The 26241-nt window shown below is 37.7% G+C and overlaps 1 protein-coding gene across 4 annotated transcripts in view; it reads left to right on the top strand.

The window, feature by feature from the left end:
* LOC122806805 overlaps nt 1-26241 on the top strand; it is a 381197-nt gene that overhangs the window by 326586 nt on the left and 28370 nt on the right. For all 4 annotated transcript variants that reach the window (XM_044077529.1, XM_044077528.1, XM_044077530.1 and 1 more), the window contains exon 13: nt 15726-15907. In XM_044077529.1, the coding sequence (XP_043933464.1) occupies nt 15726-15907 (182 nt within the window). The remainder of the gene's footprint in view (nt 1-15725; nt 15908-26241) is intronic.

Below are 26241 nucleotides of genomic sequence, written 5' to 3' on the forward strand. Positions count from 1 at the left end.
TGCTGACAATAGCAATACATTACATGCATGTTATTTGCAACTTCTAAAAGTGTCAACAATCATTCCATTTTAAATTACAAACCCCCATGGTCACTTGGTATTTCAAGTATACTAACATAAGTACCTAGGTTTTCTCCTAGGCCAAACATATCTTTCCAAAAAACATTCAAGAACACATGGTGAATAAAGTTATTTCACAATTCAAACTAATACAGAATAACTAAACTTCTCACTCTAGAATCGAGATCTGCTATAGCCAACATTACTCTACTCTCTAGAGTACTCCCTGCCTATAGTTCGCCTTAATTCTGTTTCAAATTTCTCCTTAATGCAAAGTCCAGTAAAGATATGCATATTTATATACTAGATTCTAGAATAAATCATTACATTTTCATTGAGAAGGAGAATTCTTTCCCTGTGACAAGAGCTACATAATTACTATCCACAGTCCACTTCAAACTGACTTTATGAAAAAAAGTGTTCCCAGCATTTTTCCAAAGTACCAGTGAAAAAATAATCCGGGTCTATATTATAACATCGAAGTCTTAAAACTTTGAATGTTATAATATCGAACCCATTTGATCGAAAGACCATAAAATCGAACAGTCAGAATAGCAAATTTTTTCCCAGGGAAAAAATTTGCTGTTCTGACAAACATACACACAACACAAGCACACCAAAATAAATAATCCACACACATACACTTCACAAAACCCTACACTAAACCACACATACACCACTAGCTATCCACTTACCTTAAACCAACCCTAACCCTAAGGCCCATAACTACAGCACACTCACCTTACCCACTCCCTAACCCTAAAGTCCCTATCGTACACTCACCCTACCCGCTCCCTAACCCTAAGGTCCCTATCGTACACTCACCTTCGTTCGTGCACTTACCTTAACCCGGTCCATAACCTTCGCTTCACAGTCGAGGAAATAGTGAAACTGAAGAAACGGCCCACCGAATACTTTCCTTAGGAAAGTATTCAATATTCTGCAGCTTCGCTATTTTCAGCATTTGATGCATAGGGTTCGATATTATAACATTCAAAGTTTTAAGACTTCTATGTTATAATATAGACCCAAATCATCCTACACCCTTAGGGACTGTAAGAGTAAGATTTACTCAAATGTAGTTTAACAGTCATAAGTACAATATTCTCTTTGTATAGGCTTAGAAATATAGCCATAATACAGCAGGACAATATTTTCATTTTATATTTTACATTTTACATGCAGTTTCAGTGAACACAATTTCAATAGAAAGGATTGTTTCACTACAAATAAATAACATTCAATCAAGAATGCTGATAAGAATAAAATGTGCCAACAGAATATGCAGTACGTTGAATACAAACACATCTTGTTTATATAGTACAAGGCATGTGAACCAAGGTTAAAGAGGTATTTTGAACATGTAGGAACTTTACAGGGCTTTGGTATTATTAGTAGAGATGCTTCAGACACAGAAGTCAGTAAGTTAGTTCTGACTGATACACAGAAAGTCATAATAGTGCAGTCCACAGAAGTTTAATTTACAGACTCAAGAATGAATGCAGAGGGAATAATTCTGAGTTGAGAATTTACGGACAGTATAATGAGTACAGAAGCTATGGACACATTTCAGTTTATCAGCATTGTGAGACATTAAGATCTGATTCAGATATTGTTGGCATCTACCTCCACTGTATACTGCTACTATGTAATAAACCAAAAATTGGCACATAAAGGAGAGACTGTCACTTTTTCAGCACAGTTCTGAGTAATTAAAAGATAAGGACATTTCTTCCAGTTGTTTCCAGTATATACAGTATCACACACTTCCTTAAATTCTCACATTGGAAAAATGAAGATATGGGCCTGCTTTAATATGGCTGTATTCAAAGGAGATAATGTATCTATGTCTAACAAACTACATTTAAGTGAAACCTGATCTTTCAGGGTCTTGGCCAATAAGATAATCTTCCTTACCAGATCACCTTTCAAAACCACCATTATCAAAAAAACAGTTTCTCAAATTTTACCTTTGACTGCTAGAACTACCTACCAGTTAAACTCAGAAAGGAGCAAATGTAAAACAACTTTGCAAAAAGCAGTAAACAGATATATTTTTTTTCAAAGAAAAATGTGTAAATGTTTTAGTGATAGTAGTTATTTCTACTGACATACAAAACATTCTTCCCCTAAAAGATTTTTCTACTTAGTCTACTTAAAAAGGAATACGGAAAATTGTAATTCAGGTTTGTACACATTTCTTTTTTTTAACCCGCGATAGTGGTGCTGTGGTAGCGTTGTCACCTCACAGCAAGACATTGTCGCGCTCGATTCTCAGCTAGAGCGTCTTCTGTGTGGAGGCATGCGTGAATGGGCATGCCTTTGTTGAAGGTTGTGCATCAGGGCTGGTAACTCGGCACGTAAAAATCCCCTACCAAACATTAGCGGACCGGAGTTCCGCTGTGGCGACCCCTATAAGCCGAAGGACACAACAACATATTTCTTTAATTTTGCTTGTATTATGTTTTTTTTTGTTTTTTGCCTGCACACTACTTTTTCAATATGCCCTCCTCTAATGTGTCATTTTGCATCCTGTATCTCAGCTACATTGCAGCTTTATCATGAACCCAGGACATGGTTAAAAAGGGGTTTTGGGCCTGCCCACACACTTGGTTATCAAAAAACAAGCACATAAATAAATAATGTCTATATAATATGCATTAATATGGTTTTGTTCAGGTGTTGTCTAATTACACTGGGTCTCTTTTGCCAATGATAGGTTAGAACTGGATACTAGCAAACAGTGTTCACTAAATATGGCAGACCCTGAAGAGGACACTGAAGTCATAGAAGTCAATGAGGTCTCCCCCAGGGTATAAACAAGGGACTAACATTTGCAATATGTTATATGACATGATGGGCTTATTTGTGTTGTGCCCTGTTAAGGTAACAGTTGGACACCTGGAAATAAGATGGAATCCATGGGGTCAAGAATATTGAGGTTTGTGGAGAGACTCTGGAGTTTTTTCCTTGGGAGGAAGAGGAGTGCACATAAATTTTAAAAGATGTAATTGTAGTTCTTTAAGGATTGAAGGGTGAACAAGTATTTTGGCAGTGGAAAAGGTGAGGCATTGTTGTTAAGGGGTAATTGATTGCAGGGATATGTTATGTCATGCAAGTGGTCTTTCACTTGGTAAAATAGTTATTGATTGTGCTCATAAGTTAAGAAAAGTGAAGCTGATAACAAATTCTTTGAATATAAGGATCTAACATTACTTCATTTTACAAAAGTCAGTTATTAGAAAGTAAAATGGAAGAGTATTGTGTGATTGCTGATATAAGACTGCTAGCATGGGAGTTATCAGTGGATAGTGGTACTGACATAAATGCTCCCTCAGTACAAGGCACGGTTTCAAATATGGTGGAATTAATGCTTCCTGACTGGCAGTGCTGAATTTCTCAATATATTACATTGAGACAAAATCAATTTAATTAGTTTTATACATGCTTAATTTTCTTTCAGTTACATATTGAATGCAGAAAGGTTATTCTTATCTGGCTCATAGGTTTCAGGTTAGGATGATATGAGACAAAAGAGACGTGTAAACTGTGTAAAATCGATAAAAAGGAGAAAAAGACAAGAACAGGAAAGCATTCAGTTTTACAATGTAACATCATGGAATATATATATGTAATACATGAATCTGAATAATGTTGGAAACAGTATTGGTATGTAATACATGAATCTGAATAATGTTGGAAATGGTATTGGTATGTAATACATGAATCTGAATAATGTTGGAAACGGTATTGGTATGTAATACATGAATCTGAATAATGTTGGAAACGGTATTGGTATGTAATACATGAATCTGAATAATGTTGGAAACGGTATTGGTATGTAATACACTTTAATATCTGAACATAGAATGTGCTCACCTAGAGCCAAGCAAAATCTTTTCCTGAGTAAAAAACAAAGTACGAAATTCTTTTCTGAATGAAAAACAAAGTACGAAAAGCGCTTTCGGCTAATGGCATTCCTCAGTTCGTATGATTCTACAATTATTTGTGAAGTTAAGATAAAGTACTTTCCTCCAATCAAAGTAAGTGCATCTTACACACCCTTTAAAGAGCCAATAACAGAGCAGATGTTACTAGGTGAAACTAAATCCTTACACTTTTCATCTCACAGATACACATCTATTTTTAAGACGGGTTTTAAAGGGACCATCATGTTCAAGCCTGGTGGTTTGTGTGCTTTCAAGTTCATAATCCATCTTATCGCCTTTGTTTCTGTTAAATTCTTAACATCACCTCCTCTATTGTTTAAATACGTGAGTTCAATGGCCTGAAAAACAAATGTATGAGTGAGGTAATTGTTGATGTGACTAGCTAGACTGTTTTGTGTATTGAGGTGGGCTATATCCCTTAAGTGTCTTAGAATGCGATCCTTGAATCATTGATCAGTTTTGCCTATATAAAAGGCAGAACACTGTCAGTAGGTGGCAATATACACAAGATACTGAGTATTACATGTAGCAGACAACTTAAAACAGAGCTGTTTGCCTGTAATCGGGTGTATGAAATGCAAAACAGGATTAATGTATGGGCACGCTTTGCATCTTCCACACTTCTTAGTTCCTGGGACATTAAGAACTTGTTTGGGTATATGGCCATCTTTATGACAAAGTAATCTCTTCGGATTTTTTCTGTTTTTAAATGTGAACTTTGGCTGTCCTCTACCAGACCTCTGATCTTTTCATCTTCCATTAGGATCAGCCAATACTTTTTCACCACCTCACATATTTGTGTATTGTCTGAACTATAAGTGAGAGTACATCTGAGTGTTTGGGATGATATTTCTTTTCTATTTGGTGCTCCTGAGGCTTCTTCTGATAAGTTATTGTAATAAGGGCACCCTTTGGTGTTCCTTATATTGATCAAATCCTCTGGTGTACTAAAGTCTTTTTCTTTATATCCCCGTTGCTGTAAATGGCCTTTCAATAATTCACATTCTTTTCTATAATTAGCTTCATCTGTACATAGTCTGGATAAACGCATCACTTGGTTACTCATGATATTTTTGTATATATGTCTTGGGTGCATGCCTTGATGATGTAAATAATGATTTCTCCAGGTCTCCTTGCAAAACAGCTCTGTATTCAGACCATATTCTTGAGAGTACTGCAATTTTACATCCAAAAATTCAATTTCTTTCTTTGAACAGTTAACTGTAAACATCAGGAAATCAGTTGTTGAATGTAAATAATCAACAAACACTCAGCTCATTCTCCTTTCCAATCCAAGCAATAAAAATATCATCAATAAATCGCCCATAATACAGAAGATATTTTAACTACGGATTACTAGTATGTAACACTTTTGACGTTCCCATTGTGCAAGGACCATATTAGAATAGGTGTTAGCACATAGGGTGCCCATGGCTACACCACATGTTTGTAGATAGCAAGTATTATTCCCATACAAGAATATATTATTGTGTAAAACAATATCCAGTAGACTACAGACAAGGTCAGCATTAAATCCCATCTCTCTGGCAAGATCTCTTATGGACTCAACCCCATGGGCATGCAATATAACTGTAAAGAGGTTATTCACATCCATAGTTACTAGAAACAACTGGGTACCTTGTTTTAAGCTCTTCATCTTTATTGACAGTTGTTTTAAAAAATCCCCACTATCCTTAATGATACTGTCTATGTGTGTTAAATATGGTTTTAACTCATGTTCCAGAAACATGGAGAGCGGTTCAGTGACCCAACCTCGACCTGCAACAACTGGGCATATAGGTGGGTCTATGGGGTTCTGGAAACACCACACTTTTTGTACTTTGTTTTTCATTCAGAAAATTATTTTGTACTTTGTTTTTCACTCAGAAAAGGATTTTGCTTGGTTCTAGGTGAGCAAGTTCTATGTTCAGATATTAAAGTGTGGTGTTTTATTTGCTCTGTGGTGAGCAACATCTATGTAAAGTGTGGCATTTTTATTTGCTCCGCAGTGAGCAATGTTTTATGTGCAGATATCAAAGTGTGGTATTTCCACTTGTTCCACACAAGAGTAAAGGAACACGCACCCATTTTTTAAAACTTCTTGTTTAACTCAAGGGGAGCAACATTTATGTGCTGCCACTGAACCTGTGGTGTGTCTTGGTGGTGCACTGAGTTCTTCATTTCCATTTGTTGACTTTGTCAGAACACCTTTAGTGTTATAGGACTTTTTTAAGTTCATTTTATTCTATTTTCCTCTAACACCCATGGCTGACGCTGCTGCTAAGGACCTGTTGAAAAACAGAGCTGTAACAGGATTCTTAGGAGATTCTGCAAAATCCTCTGTTGTTCTTTAATCCAGAAACAGGCAATACTGAGGAATTATGTGAAGCCGCTTTAACAGAAAGCTTTGATAAGCTATACAAAGAAGTGGAACAGGCTACGTTTCACCTAAAAAGGCTGTTATGGCAACACTTTCATTATGAAGCATGCCTTCAACATAAAAACATCCCACAAGGGATGAGTTAAGTGCTTACCTATATATGGCAACAGCCACCCTGAATTGCTAGCTAGGTGGCAAAGCTTAAATATGGAGACGAGCTTTAACTATTTACGGCTGCTTATAGAACATTTTAAACCTGAAGAGGAGCAAGCAGCTGATTTAATTAGGTTAAAACAGACAGAATTGGAAGGCTTGGAATTGTCAGACTCCAGCTTAAGTAAGTTGTAAATGTTGCAGCAAAGATTATCTATTTTTGATGTTAAATTAAAAATGCAAAAAATGAGGTTAACATGTGATTACAAGGATTTTAAGGAAGGAAATATTTTTGAATGGCCAAGAGAGTCTAGGCAAAACATGTCAGACACTACTGCTAAAGTTACATTAGATTCTTTAGAACAGCGACCTTCAACAAGGGAAGTCAGAAATGGTGAGAATTTGCCACTTCAGACTCCTAGTAATAACATAACCAAGGCTAGTATCAAATCCAATGATATAACCAAAGCATTTGATTTTAAAAACATCTCAATGGAAGCTACTGCTAGTACGTCTACAGGTACTATACCAAAATAGGGTGCTAACCATGCCCCTTTTTTCTATCAGTTCCCAGTTCCAGTAAAAGAACATTTAAGAAGAAACAACAGAACTCAGAGTCAGGAGCACAAAAGAAAGAAGTTTTATCAGTAGTTCCAGATGGACAGTCTATGGTTATTAATTTGTCGGATGTATCCTTAGATGAAGAAAGTATGAGTATTTTATCAAAGGGATTGACATTCATTCCTTCATTGCCTTCAGATTTAAGTGAATTCTACACTGACATTAAAATGTTTGAGAGAAATCTAACATTAAAAACTATTTTCTGAGATAAGACTACACCACAAGGAGCCTACAAAAACAAGTTTATTTGTGCCCATCAATCATCCTACAGTTGAAGCCTTTGTCCACTTATGTGAAACTGAAGTTGCCAAAATAAGAGAAGATCAGAGGAAAGGGAAGCAATTCATAAATATGCCTAGAGGGGAAAGAGAAGCATTAAGAAAACTACAAGAAAGACAAGATTTGGTATTTAAATCTGCAGATAAAGGCGGTGCAGTTGTAGTAATGAATGCAAATTGGTATAAAAGGAAGATGTTAACTATGCTAGAAGATCAACAAACTTACCGCATCATAACAAAATCTGCACAGAAGTAAATGATGAAACAAGTCAGTGAAGAGCTATATGATTTACTAATGGAATGAAGAATTAATCAGCAGTTATATGACTTCTTAAGTGTTGCATATCCCACCATTCCTATCAATAGTGGGTTGCCAAAGGTACACAAGAACCCCATAGACCCACCTATATGCCCAATTGTAGCAGGTCGAAGTTGGGTCACTGAACCCCTCTCCATGTTTGTGGAACATGAGTTAAAACCGTATTTAACACACATAGACAGTATCATTAAGGATACTAGGGATTTTTTAAAACAACTGTCAATAAAGATGAAGAGCTTAAAACAAGGCACCCAGTTGTTTCTAGTAACCATGGATGTGAATAACCTCTTTACAGTTATACCGCATGCCCATGGGGTTGAGTCCATAAGAGATCTTGCCAAAGAGATGGGATTTAATGCTGACCTTGTCTGTAGTCTACTGGATATTGTTTTACACAATAACATATTCTTGTATGGGAATACATGTTATCTACAAACATGGGCTGTAGCCATGGGCACCTCATGTGCTAACACCTATTCAAATATGGTCCTTGCACAATGGGAACGCCAAAAAGTGTTACATACTAGTAATCCGTGGTTAAAATACCTTCTGTATTATGGGCGATTTATTGATGATATTTTTATTGCTTGGATTGGAAAGGAGAATGAGCCGATAGCGTTTGTTGATTATTTACATTCAACAACTGATTTTCTGAGGTTTACAGTTAACTATTCAAAGGAAGAAATTGAATTTTTGGATGTAAAATTGCAGTACTCTCAGGAATATGGTCTGAATACAGGGCTGTTTTGCAAGGAGAACTGGAGAAATCATTATTTACATCGTCAAAGCATGCACACAAGACATATATACAAAAATATCATGAGTAACCAAGTGATGCGTTTATCCAGACTATGTACAGAAGAAGCTAATTATAGAAAAGAATGTGAATTATGGAAAGGCCATTTACAGCAACAGGGATATAAAGAAAAAGACTTTAGTACACCAGAGGATTTGATCAATATAAGGAACACCAAAGGGTGCCCTTATTACAATAACTTATCAGAAGAAGCCTCAGGAGCACCAAATAGAAAAGAAATATCATCCCAAACACTCAGATGTACTCTCACTTATAGTTCAGACAATACACAAATATGTGAGGTGGTGAAAAAGTATTGGCTGATCCTAATGGAAGATGAAAAGATCAGAGGTCTGGTAGAGGACCAGCCAAAGTTCACATTTAAAAACAGAAAAAATCCAAAGAGATTACTTTGTCATAAAGATGGCCATATACCCAAACAAGTTCTTAATGTCCCAGGAACTAAGATGTGTGGAAGATGCAAAGCGTGCCCATACATTAATCTTGTTTTGCATTTCATACACCTGATTACGAGGAAACAGTACTGTTTTAAGTTGTCTGCTACATGTAATACCCAGCATCTTGTGTATATTGCCATGTGTGGACAGTGTACTGCCTTTTATATAGGCAAAACTGATCAATGATTCAAGGATCACATTCTAAGACACTTAAGGGATATAGCCCACCTCAATGCACAAAACAGTCTAGCTAGTCACATCAACAATTACCCCAGTCATACATTTGTTTTTCAGGCCATTGAACTGACGCCTTTAAACAACAGAGGAGGTGATGATAAGAATTTAACAGAAACAAAGGAGATAAGATGGATTATGAACTTGAAAGCACACAAACCACCAGGCTTGAACATGATGGTCCCTTTAAAACCCGTCTTAAAAAAATAGACGTGTATCGAGATGAAAAGCGTAAGGATTTAGTTTCACCTAGCAACATATGCTCTGTGATTGGCTCTTTAAAGGGTATGTAAGATGCACTTAATTTGATTGGAGGAAAGTACTTTATCTTAATTTCACAAAGAATTGTAGAATCACATGAACTGAGGAAGGCCATTAGCCAAAAGTGCTTTTCATACTTTGGTTTTCATTCAGAAAAGGATTTTGTACTTTGTTTTTTACTCAGAAAAGGATTTTGCTTGGCTCTAGGTGAGCACGTTCTATGTTCAGATATTAAAGTGTGGTGTTTTATTTGCTCCACAGTGAGCAGCGTTTTATGTGCAGATATCAAAGTGTGGTGTTTCCACTTGTTCCACACAAGAGTAAAGGAACACGCACCAATTTTTCAAAACTTTTTATTTAACTCAAGAGGAGCAATGTTTATGTGCTGCCACTGAACCTGTGGCGTGTCTTGGTGGTGCACTGAGTTCTTCATTTCCATTTTTAAATAGTCGGCTTTCCAGTTTCATGACTTGAAACTCCACACATACATTCTAATTTCTATTTAAAAAGAGAAACCAGACTTGACAGGGCTACTACATCGTGTGTGCATGCATCAACATAGAGAAAAAGTATACACCACAAATTACGTTAACTAGTAAAACATACAGAAGTCTCCTCAGAGGTCACTTGAGTAGATTTTATTGTTCACCCAAAACAATCCAACTTGGAAAACGTACATAAAATACATAACGTCCATAACATAAAAGTACTTAGTGCTTTCACCCTAAATCACTTCTGGGCATCTTCAGAGTACTAACAAATTATACAGCCAACAACAGTTATATAGGTATGTTCTTAATTACACAACGCCTACCATTGGTTAATTGATATACTAATACTGTTTTAAAAAAATATATGTATTATATATTTATTATTAGAATTGTAACACATTTGTTTAAATCATAAGCAATGCAATTAAAAACTGAATGTATTATTAATTAATATTATCAAAATTATCATAAATATAATAATATATTAAAAATAAAAAAATAGTAAAAAATGCCCTCATAAAATTGTAAAATTATAATTATTATTATAAATACTATAAACACTAATATGTGCAAATAGCAAGGAAAAAAGTGTGAATAATAAATATATAAATACTTAAATGTATTAAAATACTTTATAAATACACTCTTAATGTTTCTACATTAAAAACAAACTAGGTTGTGGAATGCTGGAAAAAGTTATTGATGAACTAATCAGATACAATATGATCTTTGTTTTAAAATACTGGAAATGGAAATATGTCCATTTATGCCAGGTGAATAACTGGTGTTAAGTCTTAACTGCCATAGACATTCTTTGACTTCTAACAGGTTATCATAGTCTCCTCCTTTCTCCCAACAATTGGGAATTCTATCAATAACAAAAAATATAAATCGCTTGAAATTCTCACATTTAGTACTGTGTACAAATAAAACATTCCCTATCTTTTTGTTTTTGATATCCCTGTTATGTTCCAAAATGCATTCCCTCAATTTCCTAGTAGTTTTCCCAACATAATATGCTGGGCAGGAAACACATGTAGCCAAATACACCACCATTTTGGTGTTACAATTGCAGTGTCCTGGACATTTAATGGATCTCCCATATCCTTGCACCATAGAATAAGGTCCATCATTTACTAATTTGCAAACTTTACAAAACCCACATCTACTCATTTTTGACATAGTATATGCCCGGCCTTTGTTGTTGTTTTCCAAACTTTCTTTGAGATTGGTGCCCCTACTGTATGTAACCTTTGGGAAATAACCAAGTATTTCATTATATTCTGTCTTATTAGCAAAAACACTTAACCAAGTATCATTTAATATTTGAACTATAGTGTCAGAATATTCATTGAATGGTAAAATAAAAGCGTCTCTTTTGTTAGTATTAATACTAGTAATGTCCATGGACATGGTGTTTAGTCCATATTTCAAAATTGGTTTGTATAGTGTATTTCTTTTCATCATAACTTCCTTCCTTATTTGGTTTATTAAATTTAATGGATAGCCCCTATCTAGAAACATGTTACTTATTAACTCAATTTCATAAATGAAATTAGTATCTTCACTAATAATACGTGATAGCCTAACCATCTGACCTTTTACAAGGTTCTTTTTTTGAAAATGTGGGTGACAGCTATCATAATGAAGGAAGGAATTTGAATATGTATGTTTACGAAAAATATTAGATTCAACTTTGTTGTTGTTAAAATACATACATATATCCAAATATTCACACTTGTCTTCATGTATTTTGGTTGTGAAATTCAGAAAGGTCGATGTAGTACCTAAATAGCTTATAAAAATCACTTAATTCCCCCTTGTTGCCTTTCCAAAAAATTAAAATATCGTCCAGGTATCTGACATAAAATAACATTTTTGTCCAGAACCTGGAGGAAAAAATACTTTCGGTTTCCCATTGTGCTAATACCAAATTGGCATAAATGGGGGCGCATCTGGCCACCCATTGCTACCCCTGTGCATTGTCTGAAATATTCACCTTCCATGTACATAAAATTGTTAAATAAGACCATTTCCATCATCTCTACTAATAACTTAGATTTCACAGTATGTAGTCCACTGTATCTAAAATTATCTCAAACATTTCCAGACCCAACTTATGGGGTATAACTGAAAATAAATTTATCACATCAATGGTATCCATAACAGTATCATCAGTATTGTTCTCCATATTGTAAGTCCTTAATTTGTCCATGCAATGCCAAGAATCCTTGATAATATGGGGGAACTGATTAAGAATATCCTTACAATAAAAATCAATATACCTAGCTATGGCTTCCAGTTTAGAACCCTTAGCTGAAACAATCAGCCTAAAAGGGGGGTTATAAACACTTTTATGTGTTTTTGGAATGCCAAAACTTGACAGAGTTACAATCATTCCTTCTATCAGATAATCATAGAGTAACCAGTCTATCTTAGTGTATGCCCTATTCATCTCAAATTTGGATACTTTTTCATATGTTTCATCATCATCAAGCATGTTGGTCATTCTGTTAATATAATCTATTTTAGTCATTATTACCACCCCTCCGCCTTTATCAGGCTTCATGACTCTATATTTATCATTGGTAGTAAGTTCTTTTAAACAAAATCTCTCTGTATTAGTGAGGTTGTCTTCTTTGTTCATAGGTGTTTTTACTATTCTACGTATTTGTGATTCACATAACATCTCAAATAAATATATAACAGGATTTTGAGGTGGTATAAATGTGCTAGATCTTTTTAAAGTCAGCCTACCTAGAACAGGTTCAACCCCCCCCCCCCCATTCTGGTTGGCAAAAAACATTTTTAAATTTAACAGTCTTGTGTAAATTTTTAAATTGATAAGTAATCTTCTTATATCGTGTCTAAAATTAGGAACAAAGGTAAAACCTTTCTTGAATAGTGCAACATATTCTGGGCCAAGTGTAATACCTGTATAATTATACAAACTAAAACCTCCATCTATAATAATAATGTTTGAAGGTTTGTCTTCCTCTGAAATAATCTCAAAATCACCACTCTCTGTATTATTTTTATCAATAACAAATTTTTCACATAACCTACTATCATCTAAAAAATCATTGTCAGAAAGGAGTTCATAATTTTCACTTAATATTGTGTTGTCAGGTAAAAAAGTTACCAAATTTGTTTCAATTTCGCTCAATAATGAATGTTTTTCCTGTTGGTCGAAACGTTCCTGTATTGCATCTGTTGGTATGGTTGACCCTGATACCTGTCATGTATTATTGTTATCAATAACAAAGTTTTCACATAACCTACTATCATCTAAAAAATCATTGTCAAATAGGAGTTCATAACTTTCACTTACTATTGTGTTGTCAGGTAAAAAAGTTACCAAATTTGTTTCAATTTCGCTCAATCATGAATGTTTTTCCTGTAGGTCGAAACGTTCCTGTATTGCATCTGTTGATGTGGTTGACCCTGATACCTGTCACGTAACCTTTTCGATCTCCTCAGGACTGGTTCGTCTAAAAAAACTGTATCGTTTTCATTATGCCCCACATTGTCACTCTTACTATACTGTAACCTATGTGAATTGTTTGTGTAGTTAGGCCTGTCATATTTGTTTGAATGACCTGCCCCTTCAGAATATAATGCAGCACCACTTTCACTTTCACCACCCTCTTGTTTCCGCTTAAAATTTTTAAATTCTTTAAAATGGTTATAGGCCCTCTTATTAGCATAATCATTGCTATCCCTTAAAAGCTTTTTGTTTTTATATTCCAACCCTTTCATAACAAAATTGTCAAGATCCTTTAGAATGTTATCTATTCTGTGTTTGTTGATCTCAAACAACAAATCATTGTGTATACTTCTGTCTAGTTCAGTTAATGTTACATCTAATTTGCTTAATTTATTATTATTATTTCTAATAACAAGACGCATAAGGTCTAAACCAGTTCTGTCATATAAATGTAACAGTTCATCAAACAGTTCAGAGTCATAATGGAACCCAAAAGGTAATTTGAAAATACGTAACACTTTAGGTACCTGTTCCAACTCCAACGATCTCTCTAGGAACGCGTTGTCCATCTGTAAGGTTTTAAACTGTTTTAAAGTCTTTTCAAATTCTGTAATCTGTTGGTTCAAAGTCCCCATGTCCTTGATATTTGTGGTGCCTTCAATATGTCCTTAATATCGGAAAACTTGTTCATGTTTAAAATCCCCTTGTGGACGTCTCCAGTGTTCAACGCAGAATTCGAAGGTGGAACCACAGATCTTGAACTTCTGTTGTTACTCTTATATCCGCCTCCCATGGAATCTGCTGAACCATTGCTAGCTAGAAGAAATGTAAGCATTTTTAACAGTTAATGTGTGTGTGTGTGTGTGTGTGTGTGTGTGTGTGTGTGTGTGTGTGTGTGTGTGTGTGTGTGTGTGTGTGTGTGGCAGCAAGGGGCTGCTGCAGGTAGCACTTATGTGGCTGACAGCAAGTAATTGAAATACATTACAAAATTACTGTGACTATTATTTATAAATGTATTAATTCAAGTTGATCACAATCAGACATCTCAGGTGTACACAGTCAACAGAATGGCTGCAGCTGATGACCACATCTGTGGTGGGGGGGTTGCAATGAGTTGCAGTGTATGGTTCTGGCAGCAATGCAATGAAATAAATTACTGTGACTATGTATTCATTCATTCATCTGATCTCAGTCAGACATTTGAGGTATATGTGATCAACAACCTAGTTGTAGTTGGAGGACAAGTGTGTGTGTGTGTGTGTGTGTGTGTGTGTGTGTGTGTGTGTGTGTGTGTGTGTGTGTGTGTGTGTGCATTATGGGCTGCAGTCAGTTTCACTGTGTGTGTGTCTGACAGCAACAGACTGAAATACATTACTGTGGTCATTATCTTTTTCATTCATTTGATCATAGTCAGACTTGAAATGTACTTGGTCACTAAAGTAGCTGTAATTGATGGACATAAAGGCAATCTGTGAATAAAACTGACTGACTCATGTTGTCATTTGATTACAGTTAAACACAAATTGATCTGGCTTTACAGAATTAGTTTGAATGAAACAATCTGAAATACATTGCTATGACAATTATTTTTTATTTGATCACAATCAGGTATTCAGCTATAAATTGTCAGTAAAGTGGCAAGAATGAGGAGGGGGCACTGGGGCAGTCTAGATAAAAAGTGACTGACCTCTGCTGTTGTTTCATCACAAGTAAATGGTCATTGACTTGCTGTGATATAGCGCCAGCCCATTTCAGTTAGCCCCACCAATGCATTTGCTTCTTGCAGACCCCACTTGCTTTTAAGTGACCAGCTGCTATTGTTTTTAAGAGCACAGTGGCGTGAATGCAGGTTCAGTAAATACTGGGTAAATAATGGAGCTACCTTTAAACAAAGAAGATTTAGAGCTATAACAATGTTAAGTGTTTATGACAATTGTGTAATTTCCCTTTATAATGGTCAACCAATCCTAGTTGCTTTATGGAGATGAAAAACCTATAAGTTACGTATATAGCTGGATTACACGTGTATGTAACTTATTGTATTTGAATTTTTGACACAAAAAATGGTGTTGATTTAAAAAAGAATACTATTATTGTCTGTTTAATTTATTTAACTTGTGACTTGGACTCTAATGCTAGATGAGTATATTTTTCATAACAAGAAACATTTGTTTGCTTGGTTTATCTGTATAAAAAACATATTCTAACCTTATATGTTTATAATTGCTTATTACTAGGACCAATAACAGCTTCAACACATGTCCCTCTGAGTAGCAAAATAAGTAAATCTGTGGTACAGCAGTGGACGAAAGAGGAGGTCAAGAACTGGCTAATGGAAAATAAACTTGAAGCTGTTGTTAATATCTTTGCTGACTATGATGGGCAGTTGCTTTGCAGCTTACATCATCTACGAACTGAGGTATGAATCAAAAGTATACGTTTAGCAATATATCTCAAAAACCCAAGAATGCTTTCCATTTGGTTAAAATAGCAGCATGCTGAAACTATTTAAATCTTTTTCTCCTGGAGGAATAATGGAGTGAGCATTTAAAGAAATAAAAGTATAAAAAGGTTATTTTTAAAGTTTATTAGCATTCATTAATGAGCACGTGACAGTACTCATAGTCACTTGCTATGTATATAGTAGAAGTACAAGCTCTCTTGAGCACTTCACAAGATCGCTTTGATTCAGATATCCCCTTGCTGCCTGGAATCACCACTGCATGCTGTAGGCACTGAGGATTGGGCCATCATATGCAAGTGCAGTTCTCCTTAGGAGAGGTCTGTATAATTGACCTTCCCAGCACAATGCCAGTTTACAGTACTTGTACAGTTTGGGATTCATAGATATCTTAACTATGCAAGGGAAGGGCAGGGTTTCAAGGCCATGATGAATGCACCTCATCCTTCTGCTGCACAGCTATGCCTTTCAGTGAAGAGAAACTGTGCAGAATTCATCAGAGCCACATCAACGCATACAGATAGCTAACAGAAGTAAGTTGTGCTGTGTGTGAACACGTGTATGTATGTATGTTCATAGGTTCATAGATCAGTACTAGGCTAACTGCCCTTGCGAGCCATTTTAAGCCTAGCCAATTATCCCTTGGGAGACTCGAACCCTGCACCTTGTGTTTGTAAGGCAAACACCTTAACCATTAGGCCACCCTCCCCATGTATCAGTACATCACTGTGCATGTCCATGGGCAAATGTGTGTGTGTGTGTGTGTGTGTGTGTGTGTGTGTGTGTGTGTGTGTGTGTGTGTGTGTGTGTGTGTATCCTGGCAGGGAGAGGTCACTGTTTGTGTGTTCCTTTTGATATTGACACTACAGCACAGATGGTAGCTATTCCATCTTCTTTAGTGTAGTAATTCATGGTACTGCAGTGCAAACTGATTTCTGCTGCATGCTATTGACTATGAATTCAAGCTGTGAAAACTAATTAATATTTTTACGAAACAAAACAAGTTTTGTAATAGCATACTTTTACTTAGTCCTGGGAAATGTAACAATTTTAAATGAGCTGTCCGGCTGAATTTTGACGGAACTGCCACTGCTTGAATCTTGACTAGTGAAATCATAGTAATATTCGTGAAGGAGCTTTGACAGAAATAATTGCACTTGAAGGGTGTCCATTTGGGAGACTGAGTGACCGATGTGCTGATGCTGGCTTTAATGATGCTGGTCATGGGATTGTTTGCAGGTTTTAGCTCTTAGAACATTTGTTTTGTTTTTCTTTCACTGAGCTGGTATGATTTCAGAGGTTATTTTAAACTGAAATGTGATAGGAGAGTCAAGATCTAATGAAACATTTTCCCCTTCAGCTTTTCCATGATTTGAGAAGCATAAAAAGAAGAGACTGCAAGGGAAGATGAGCAGTGTTTGGCCTCTGTAATCCTACTCACTTCTTCACCTACTGGGAAACCTGCATATCACCATACCTTTATTTTCCCATCCTTCATAAGATTTGACCTTGCGATGGTCAAATGGCTTCCTGAATTCTTTGTACAGTGTTTGACATAGATGTGTTAACAGGAAGGCTGCTTGTATTAAGTACCACCATTCCAATGAGCAATGTACTTTCTTGACTCTTTCCGAACTTCTCTTTTTTTTCTTCAGTGTATTCTCTTTTTCTCATGCATCACTCACACTCTCTCTCTCTCTCTCAGTCACTTTCTCTCTCTCAGAGACACACACCCTTGCTGTCTTCTTTCTTTGTTTCTCTGCCTTCCTGTTGTTAAGATTTCTTTGGCCACATGCCTACCAAGATCATCAAAACCCATTCCCTACCAACACATTTACTCCTGTTGATCTTCAGCAAACATAGGGAGTGGGAAAAGGAGGCAATAGCTAGGGATCACAGACATCATGCAGTGGACTTAAATACCTGCTCATACCTCTCAACCTCTTAGAGAAAAAAATCTGGACAAAGCCAAAAATAATGGTGGGACAAAGGCCCAAAAATAGGGACACTTTTTAAATATTGCTCTTACAAACTTAGAAAGTTGATAAAATTGACAGGTTATGCATTAGCATGAATTTTTTTGAATGATATGAAGTCTAAAACTCAAATGGCTATCATTATTTTCTGACTTCAACCCTCAATGATTTGCCAAAAAAAACACAATTTTATGAGAAACAGATCAAAAATATTACACAGAAAATCTGGACATTCTGCAGAAATCTGTACAGTTGAGAGGTATGTAAACCTGCTTCACTAGATCTGGTATGAATGCACATTTCTGCATACCTTTGATTCCAGCTAGAGTACACATGTATGTCCTGTGGAGTTCACAGTCCTCAGAATCCTTATTTCTAAGTAACCGTTAACCTTTCTACACTGTTGTGTGCCCATTGAGATGGTACCTATAAGATGGGGGGGGGGGTGAGAGTCTCCCTCCCTCCCCCGGAAAAAACTTTCTTTGTTGTTTGCTGGAAGTGATTTTCAGTGACTATTTTTTGTTGTTGTCTGTCAGGGGACTATTGACTGAGAAATAATCACAAATCTCTTACATGCATATGAAGTGTATATTTGTCAGTGTGTGTGTGTGTGTGTGTGTGTGCACACACATATATATATATATATATATATATATATATATATACATGTATATGTGCATGTGTATGTGTGTGTGTATATGCACACACATACTATATATATATATATATATATATATATATATATATATATATATATATATAATTTCCACTACTCCCTTTATTATCAGCATTTCCCTTGGTGGTTTTCTGTATGTCCCCTTTTAGCTAGTTTGAGTGTTTGCCAATGAAACATTTAACCCTGCCATTTAGCATCCTGGCTTCCAAACAGATAGATGCAGACTGCCATGCCAGCTAAGGCCTATACCATATCAACAGTGGCATTCTAGCAGTGGTTTTAAAGGTTTAAGTGCTAATCTGTAACAGTCTTCTCAAAACAGAAAGAAGCTCAGCAAGCTCCTGCCTGGTGCCCTGCAGAGTTCTATAACAGCAGAAAGACAAACGGAGACTTTGGAGTGATTAAGTATAATTTTTCTGCATTTTCTTGCTGCCTTTAGCTAATTCCGCCTAAAACGCTGATTTTCTAGAGTTTCTGTGATTTAAAAAGCTTGTTTCAGCTACATATTGTACTTATTTTACTGCCTGCATTTAACAAAGTCGTTTTTGTGTTTAAATTACCTGTTTAACTGTTGTTAAAAGTATGACAGCAATTTCTGTGCATTTAAAGTGCTTTTTTTATTGTATCTGCTTTATTTTCTGAAAAAAACTAAAAAATCAAAAAAAAAACTTGTTTTCCCACCTTTCTAAGCTAGTATAGTCCAGTTTTCAGGTTAGTGCTGAATTCAGAGCTGTGTTACAAGTTTCTGTGTTTGCCCATACCTTACTTGGATAGAAGGAAGTTTCTCTGTTCACTGTGAGAGAGGGAGCTTTGAGCAGCCTATATGTCCCTGGAAGTGTGGTTTCAGCCCAGAAATTAGTAGTTTATTGGCCATTTTGGGCTAATTTCTATCTCTTTCATTTCCCTGCTATAAAACCCGCATTTGCGTGGTTTTGCGTACCTGACAGCGCCGGTTAGCTAGGGTATAAGTATTCCCGGCTCCATAAAGTGTACGCTTCAATTTTTCCCTTTGAACTAGGCAAACTTTCAATTTAAGCACTCAAACCATTCACTTCTCATCCTGGCACTTACTCAAAACTGATAGCAAGCACTAATAAACCTTAGCACTTGACCCCCCCCTATACTGTAGAGAAGGACAAGGCTCTCTATTTGACTTTACCAGCCAATCAGTAAAACAGTTCACTGTACCCATCCAGGCATGTCCAAAGGGCAGTTTCAGGAGTACCCTCCAGTCCAACTGGTGAATCTGGGCATTTTAAGGCAATGTTACAATTGCCTCATGTACACAGACAACCCTCTCCTCCTTCCACCATACACTAATACATGCGAGAGATACAATTATACAGCCAAAGTGAAGGCTAAGCTCTCTTAACCCAAGACTGGACAAGGAGAAGGGAATTACTTGCATCACCCCACCAGTCTCACATAGACCTATGAAACCAGCACCGGCAAAAAACACACATAAATACACGAAAACAATCACAGCCCTTAAGGCAAAATAACATACCCAGCACACTAGTAATAAGTGACTCTATAGTCAGGCACACTGATGTCCCACTCACTAGGCTGAACAAGGAGACAGTTACTGTTAGCTGCCTGTCAGGTGCCAGTATCTGCCTCATAACACAAGCACTCAGGTCACTCCAGAACAAGTACAAATATGACTCTGTCATTGTCCATGTTGGTATGAATGACCTGAGCTCTGGTCTAAATGAAAAGAGACATGGAAGAGCTCTCTGATCACGTGGCCCAGGCCAGTATGACCCTGACCCTGAGTAGCATCCTTCCCTCACCAAGAATGATACCATGGTATAGAGAATAAATTATCAATTTCAACAATTGGCTAAGCTTCTGGTGTCACTCAAAGGGGATCCAGTGTCTGTCAGCCTGGGATGACATGCTCGACAAGCCACGCTGTTTCGCTAGAGACGGTTTGCACCTGTCACCCTTAGGCTTTTGAATACTGGCCAAGGCTCTTGCCACCCCCATAGTGCCTTTTTTAGGCAAGACTCAAAAGACAAACCCACTGCCATAAATAGCACAAGTAACAAAAAACTGAGGGTAATGCTACTCAATGCCAAAAGTCTAAACCTCAAAATGCACGCACTCGAGGCACTCCTCAGTATGGAGAAAATTGACATATGTGCAGTAACAGAAACCTGGTTTAAGGCTCCAGAGAGCACCCAGCACTACCAGGCTACAACTCATACCATACATTTCGGCCACTAAACCCGGACCAAAATACCAAAGGCGGGGGAGTATCCCTATTCATCAAGGATACCCACACCTCCAGATTAGTGGCAGAGATCATCCACGTGCAACTAACAACTGGCAAAACTGCTGTTCAAATTATATCTTGCTACAGATCACCCACCATGTCCCAGGACCCCCACTTCGCATTCCTGGAAACACTAGGAAACATAAAGGTCCTACCAAACACCCTGATATTGGGTGATTTCAATTACCCAAACATTAACTGGGAGAACTACTCAAGTACAAACTCCCTTGCCCAACATTTCCTAGAATTTATAAACTCAAACACCCTGGATCAACTGGTCAACACCCGCACCAGAGGGGACAACATATTGGACCCAGTCATCACCAACATGGGCAACCAGTGTTCCACACCGGAGGTCAGCCCCTTGCTGGTTAGATCTGACCATAAACTAATCACTCTGGATATCCACATTCCGCCACCACCCCCGGTCAAAGAAACCACTGTGAAAAACTTTTCAAAAGCAAACTTCACGTTACTTAAGACCGAGGTGGGAAGTTTCAAAGCCCCCATGCTAAAGGATAATGCTGTCCAAGCTGCAAAATCCTTTACTAATGCACTCTCCAGGCACCTACAAGAATGCATGGATCATGCTACAAAACCAAGACTCACTCCTCCAAGAAAAGGAAACCAGTCTGATGGACCCCTGCCATAAAAAAATGCTATACAATAGAAGGAGGAAACACAGAAAAGAGTAAAATCCCAAGATGGGAAGACATCCCTGATCAGTATCAGCAAGAAACTATGTTCCCTCATAAAATCATCCAAGGCTATCTTTGAAAAAAAAATTGCCATGGACTCCAAAGATAACCACAAGGCATTCTTTAGCTATGTCAAAAATCTAAGTCGCAATTCTCAGATCTGCTCAGAGTTAGTGCAGAATGGCACAAAATACACTGAGCTGACTGATATTGCCAACATCTTGGCAGACAGGTTCAGTGCAAACTTCACCCCCCTCTCACCCCGAAAAGGGCCCATAACTATACCAGAAGAATGTAGTGCCCCTGAAATCACACACTCAGGTTAAAACAGCCCTCTCCTAAGCCAAAAACACAGCAGCAATGGGACCGGACAGTGTCCCAGGCTGCATCCTACATGAGCTCAAAGATGAACTAACCCCTCACCTAAACACACTGTTTAAACTCAGCCTCTCCATAGGCTACGTGCCCACAGAGTGTCACACAGCAACAGTTATTCTGCTCCACAAAGGTGGAGCCACAAAGGACCCCGGGAACTATCGCCATATAAGCCTGACTAGCTTGGTCTGCAAAGCTATGGAGTGCATCATCATGGATCTCATTAACAGAGACATTGGGAACCTCCAAACACTGGACCTTACCCAGTTCAGCTTTGTTAAGGGCAGATCATGCCTCCTAAACCTGGTGGACTTCTTTGAGACAGTTACCAAGGCTATAGATGAGGGAAAGGTGGTCCACACAGCCTATCTAGACCTTGCAAAGGCCTTTGACACCATTCCCCACTCAGGTATTATAGACAAGCTCACCAACCTAAACATAAACCCCTAGGTCACGAGATGGGTTGCCAACTGGCTCATGGACAGACCCAACATGGTAAGAGTTGCGGGAGCTAGGTCTGACTCTAAACCAGTTACAAGTGGCATTCCCCAGATCTCAGTCCTAAGACCCCTCTTGTTCAGCATATACTTTTTAGAGGTACAGGCAAGCACAGGAGGACTATGGCTGACCAAGTTCGCAGACGACTGCAAACTAGGGGCTATAATTGACTCTCTGGCTGACACAGACATCCTCCAAAAGGGTCTCACTGAGACAGATACCTGGTGTCAAAACCATGACCTCAAGCTAAATGCCAAAAAGTGCATAGTCATCCCCTTTGGAAAAAAACAAAGTACCCACAAACTACCACATAGGTGGTAGCCCCCTAAATACGGAAAATATAATAAGGGATCTGAGGATCCAAGTAGATAGTAACCTCTCCTTTGATAATCACATTGCCAAAGTGGTTAGAAAATCCTTCTATGTGGCCCACCTAATCACAAAAGGGTTTGCATCCAGATCGAAAGAGGTCATTGGGCCCCTCTATGCGTCACTCATCAGACCCATCATAGAGTACAATGCCCCATTTGGGATGTACCTTACAAGACACCTGCAACAACTGGAAAGACCACAGACGTACCTCACCAAGAGGATCACTGGCCTTGAGCAGATGCCCTATGAAACTTGACTGAAGAAACTCCAGCTTTACTCGGTTGCATACCGCCTACTCAGAGGTGATCTCTGCTTGACCTACAAGGCCATGTCCAACCCAGAATTGATGGACATGCCCCACCTAAAGAAAACCATATCCCCTCGAGCCACATGCTGCAGGGATCTAAACCAAACCACAACAATAAATAGGATGTGCTGGAGGGATAGATTCCTGTCCTAGAGACTTCCCATGCTCTGGAACAAGATTCCAGTCAACATTAGGCAGAGCTCCTCGCTAACCCTCTCCAAGAGAAACCTTGATGAGTGGATGGGAAACAGAAAGTTTACCCCAGGGATCACTTCAGTGGCTCTGCTGGACAGAGGCACAGGGAACTAATCTAAGTGGGTGGTGAAAGCCAACACATTCCGGCTAGGCTTGTAAATGCCTATGGGCAGATAGCCTAGTACCTACCTATGAACCTATGAACTTTCTTCTTGCTCTGAGGGTACTGTTTTTTTCTGGGGGGAGGGGTAGCAGTGGATGGATTTTAGGAAAGACAAGAAGGAAATAGAAGATAAATTTTTATCTCTTGGAAAAGATAAACCACAGTGACCAGACAGGCTACCACAAAGATCCCAAAGATCTTGGCCAACATACTGGCAGTTCCCTTGAGTGAGAAGAAGGCAGTAGTTCACTGGTAACAGCAGAATCACATGAGCACTAAAAACTGGCATGTATGGTAACTGCATAAAGACAGAACTAAGAAAATTCAGGAGAATTATATATATGTTAGTCTAACACTGGTAGTAGGAAGAGTTATGTAGAAAAATCTTGGATGAGCACTACATGTTTTGTTAGAAGGCAATCTTCAAGACACACCAATCAACATGGGTTTACAGCTAACAGGGTTTGCCACTCATATTTAGTCAATGTTTAGGAATGATTTACTAGAGAACTTGCTAGGTCTCTGTCTGTAGATGTGGTTTATCAGGTCTATATCATAACATCGAAGTTGCAAAACTTTGAATGCTATGATATTGAACCCAAAACCTCAAAGACTGACAACAGCAAAGCCGTGGAACATCGAATTCTTTCCCAGGGAAAGAATTCGGTGGGCTGTTTCTGCGGCTTTGCTACTTCCTCCACTGTGGTGCGATCTCGGAGTTGGTATATTTAAGTAAGGGGGGTGTGGGGGGCACAGTCTCCCATGTTGGGGGTGTGGGGGGCAAAGCCCCCACATTAGAAATGGTGTGTAGTGTTTGTATGTTCCGTGTTTTGTGCTGGAACAGCAATTTTTTTTCCCAGGGAAAAAAATCGCTGTTCTCAGCTTTCAGAGTTGTATGCTTTCGGGGTTTGAAGTTTGACGTTATGGTGTTCGCTGTTATTGTGTTTCGATCATGTGATATAAACCCGGTTTATCTGGATTTAATTAGAGCCTTTGCTTCAGTATCACATAGATGACTGTTAGAACAATTCTGCAAGCCCAGATTTAGAATAAGATTAAAGAAAAGGTGTGTGGCACAGTAGAAGTTAAAACAATTATGGTGAAAGGGATGATGTCAGCAATATGAAATAGGCTTGATGCGATGCAGGGATCTGTTTAGGGTCCACATGCTTTAGACATATCTAGAAGTTATTTTAAATAAAATTAATCTATTTGTGAAGGACAGAAAATTAGGTACAGTTATTGAAATTGGTGGTAGCAATCTGAATAAAGACTTGTATGCTTTGGAGATGTGCACAGAAATGTAACAGCTGAGATTTAATGGAAACAGATACAAAATGGTTCATCTGTGTCACAATAACCCTGGTACGTAGCATCATGTGAGTAAAGAAAAACTATCAGACATAAAGAAAATAATTCTAATGGATCTTGTTATGCCTAAGCTACATTTTCAACTAGACTGCCAGGCAGCTGTGGCAGCAGACAACAAGGCTTTGGAATGTATTTCTAAAAGTATTTGCTTCAAACAAAAAAAAGAAAAGAAAAAAAATAGTGTTACAATTCTGCCAGTGACTGGGCAGGCTACATTCATTCATTTATTGATTTATTTGAATGCAATTTCCTGGAAAGTCCATCTGTGCAAAGCCCTTGTCAGCAGAGGCCTGAGGAGGAAGTTTCCATATTACATATATTTGAACAAGCAGTCAGTATACACCAACAATAAAAACATGTAACTCTGAGGTATATATAATTTCACAGGTAACTACCATTTTATCTTCAGTGTATATGTAGTACTTACAGCATGATAGGCTTACACTTATGTATAGAACACTCAGCATTATTTTCGAGTGTACGAATTAGGTCACATTAACAGACAGCAAATGAGGTCTATGTATATTTTGTCCATTTATTCACTTGAAACTTATAAGCAGGAGACAGTGTGAGGATTTTATGATACTTGATTTCGCTGCATTCAGCAGTATGATTACAAAGAGATTTCGCTAGTGATTCAATCTGGCAATGCCCCCCCCCCCAAATGTTACACTGAGGAGCAAAAAAAAAAAAAAAACAACAAAAAAAGGTTTTCTTTTACTTGAGGGAAAAAAGTCCTCAAACTTGTACGCTTTTTAAACTGTAGCAAACCATTTGTTACAGATGTAGAAAGCAGCTTATGCAGTTTATAGCACACATGGAGTGCTAAAGCTCTTCAGTTCTGACTGCAGATGCCGTACTAGCATTCAGTTATGAATGCTGGTCATGCATTAAAGACCAATCTGCATCTGCCAATCATGCTCCTAACACTTTGCGCCTGGGGTGATTGCCCCCTTCACCCTTCCCTAGCTACACCACTGTGATTTCACTTGGATTTTAAAATACAGATGGGGTAGATTTGGGATGTTGTGTTCCATTTCAGAGACCTTATAAAGAAAGAAATATTCATTTTTGAAAGGTGTTCAGAGGAAACTTTGTAGAAGAGTAAATGAAAAAGAGGGAGAATGACATGAACTGAGGTTACGGAAATTAGTGCTCTTCACATTTGAGGAAAGAAGTTGCAGAGGAGACATGGTGTGGATCTGTCATCAAAATGTGCATGAATATTACTTAACAGAAAAGAAAGAAGGGGAAAAAGGACATACTAGATCTTTTTTCTCTAACACATGTTCCAGAATGCATGCTACTTAACAGTGTGTGCCAACTGTAGAGACCAATGTTCTCTTTATTCAACGTGCTTGTGAGTGGCATAGATTTACTAAA

This window comes from Protopterus annectens, chromosome 7.part0 (assembly GCF_019279795.1).
Source record: "Protopterus annectens isolate FY-2018-M chromosome 7.part0, PAN1.0, whole genome shotgun sequence".
Taxonomy (NCBI): Eukaryota; Metazoa; Chordata; order Ceratodontiformes; family Protopteridae; genus Protopterus; species Protopterus annectens.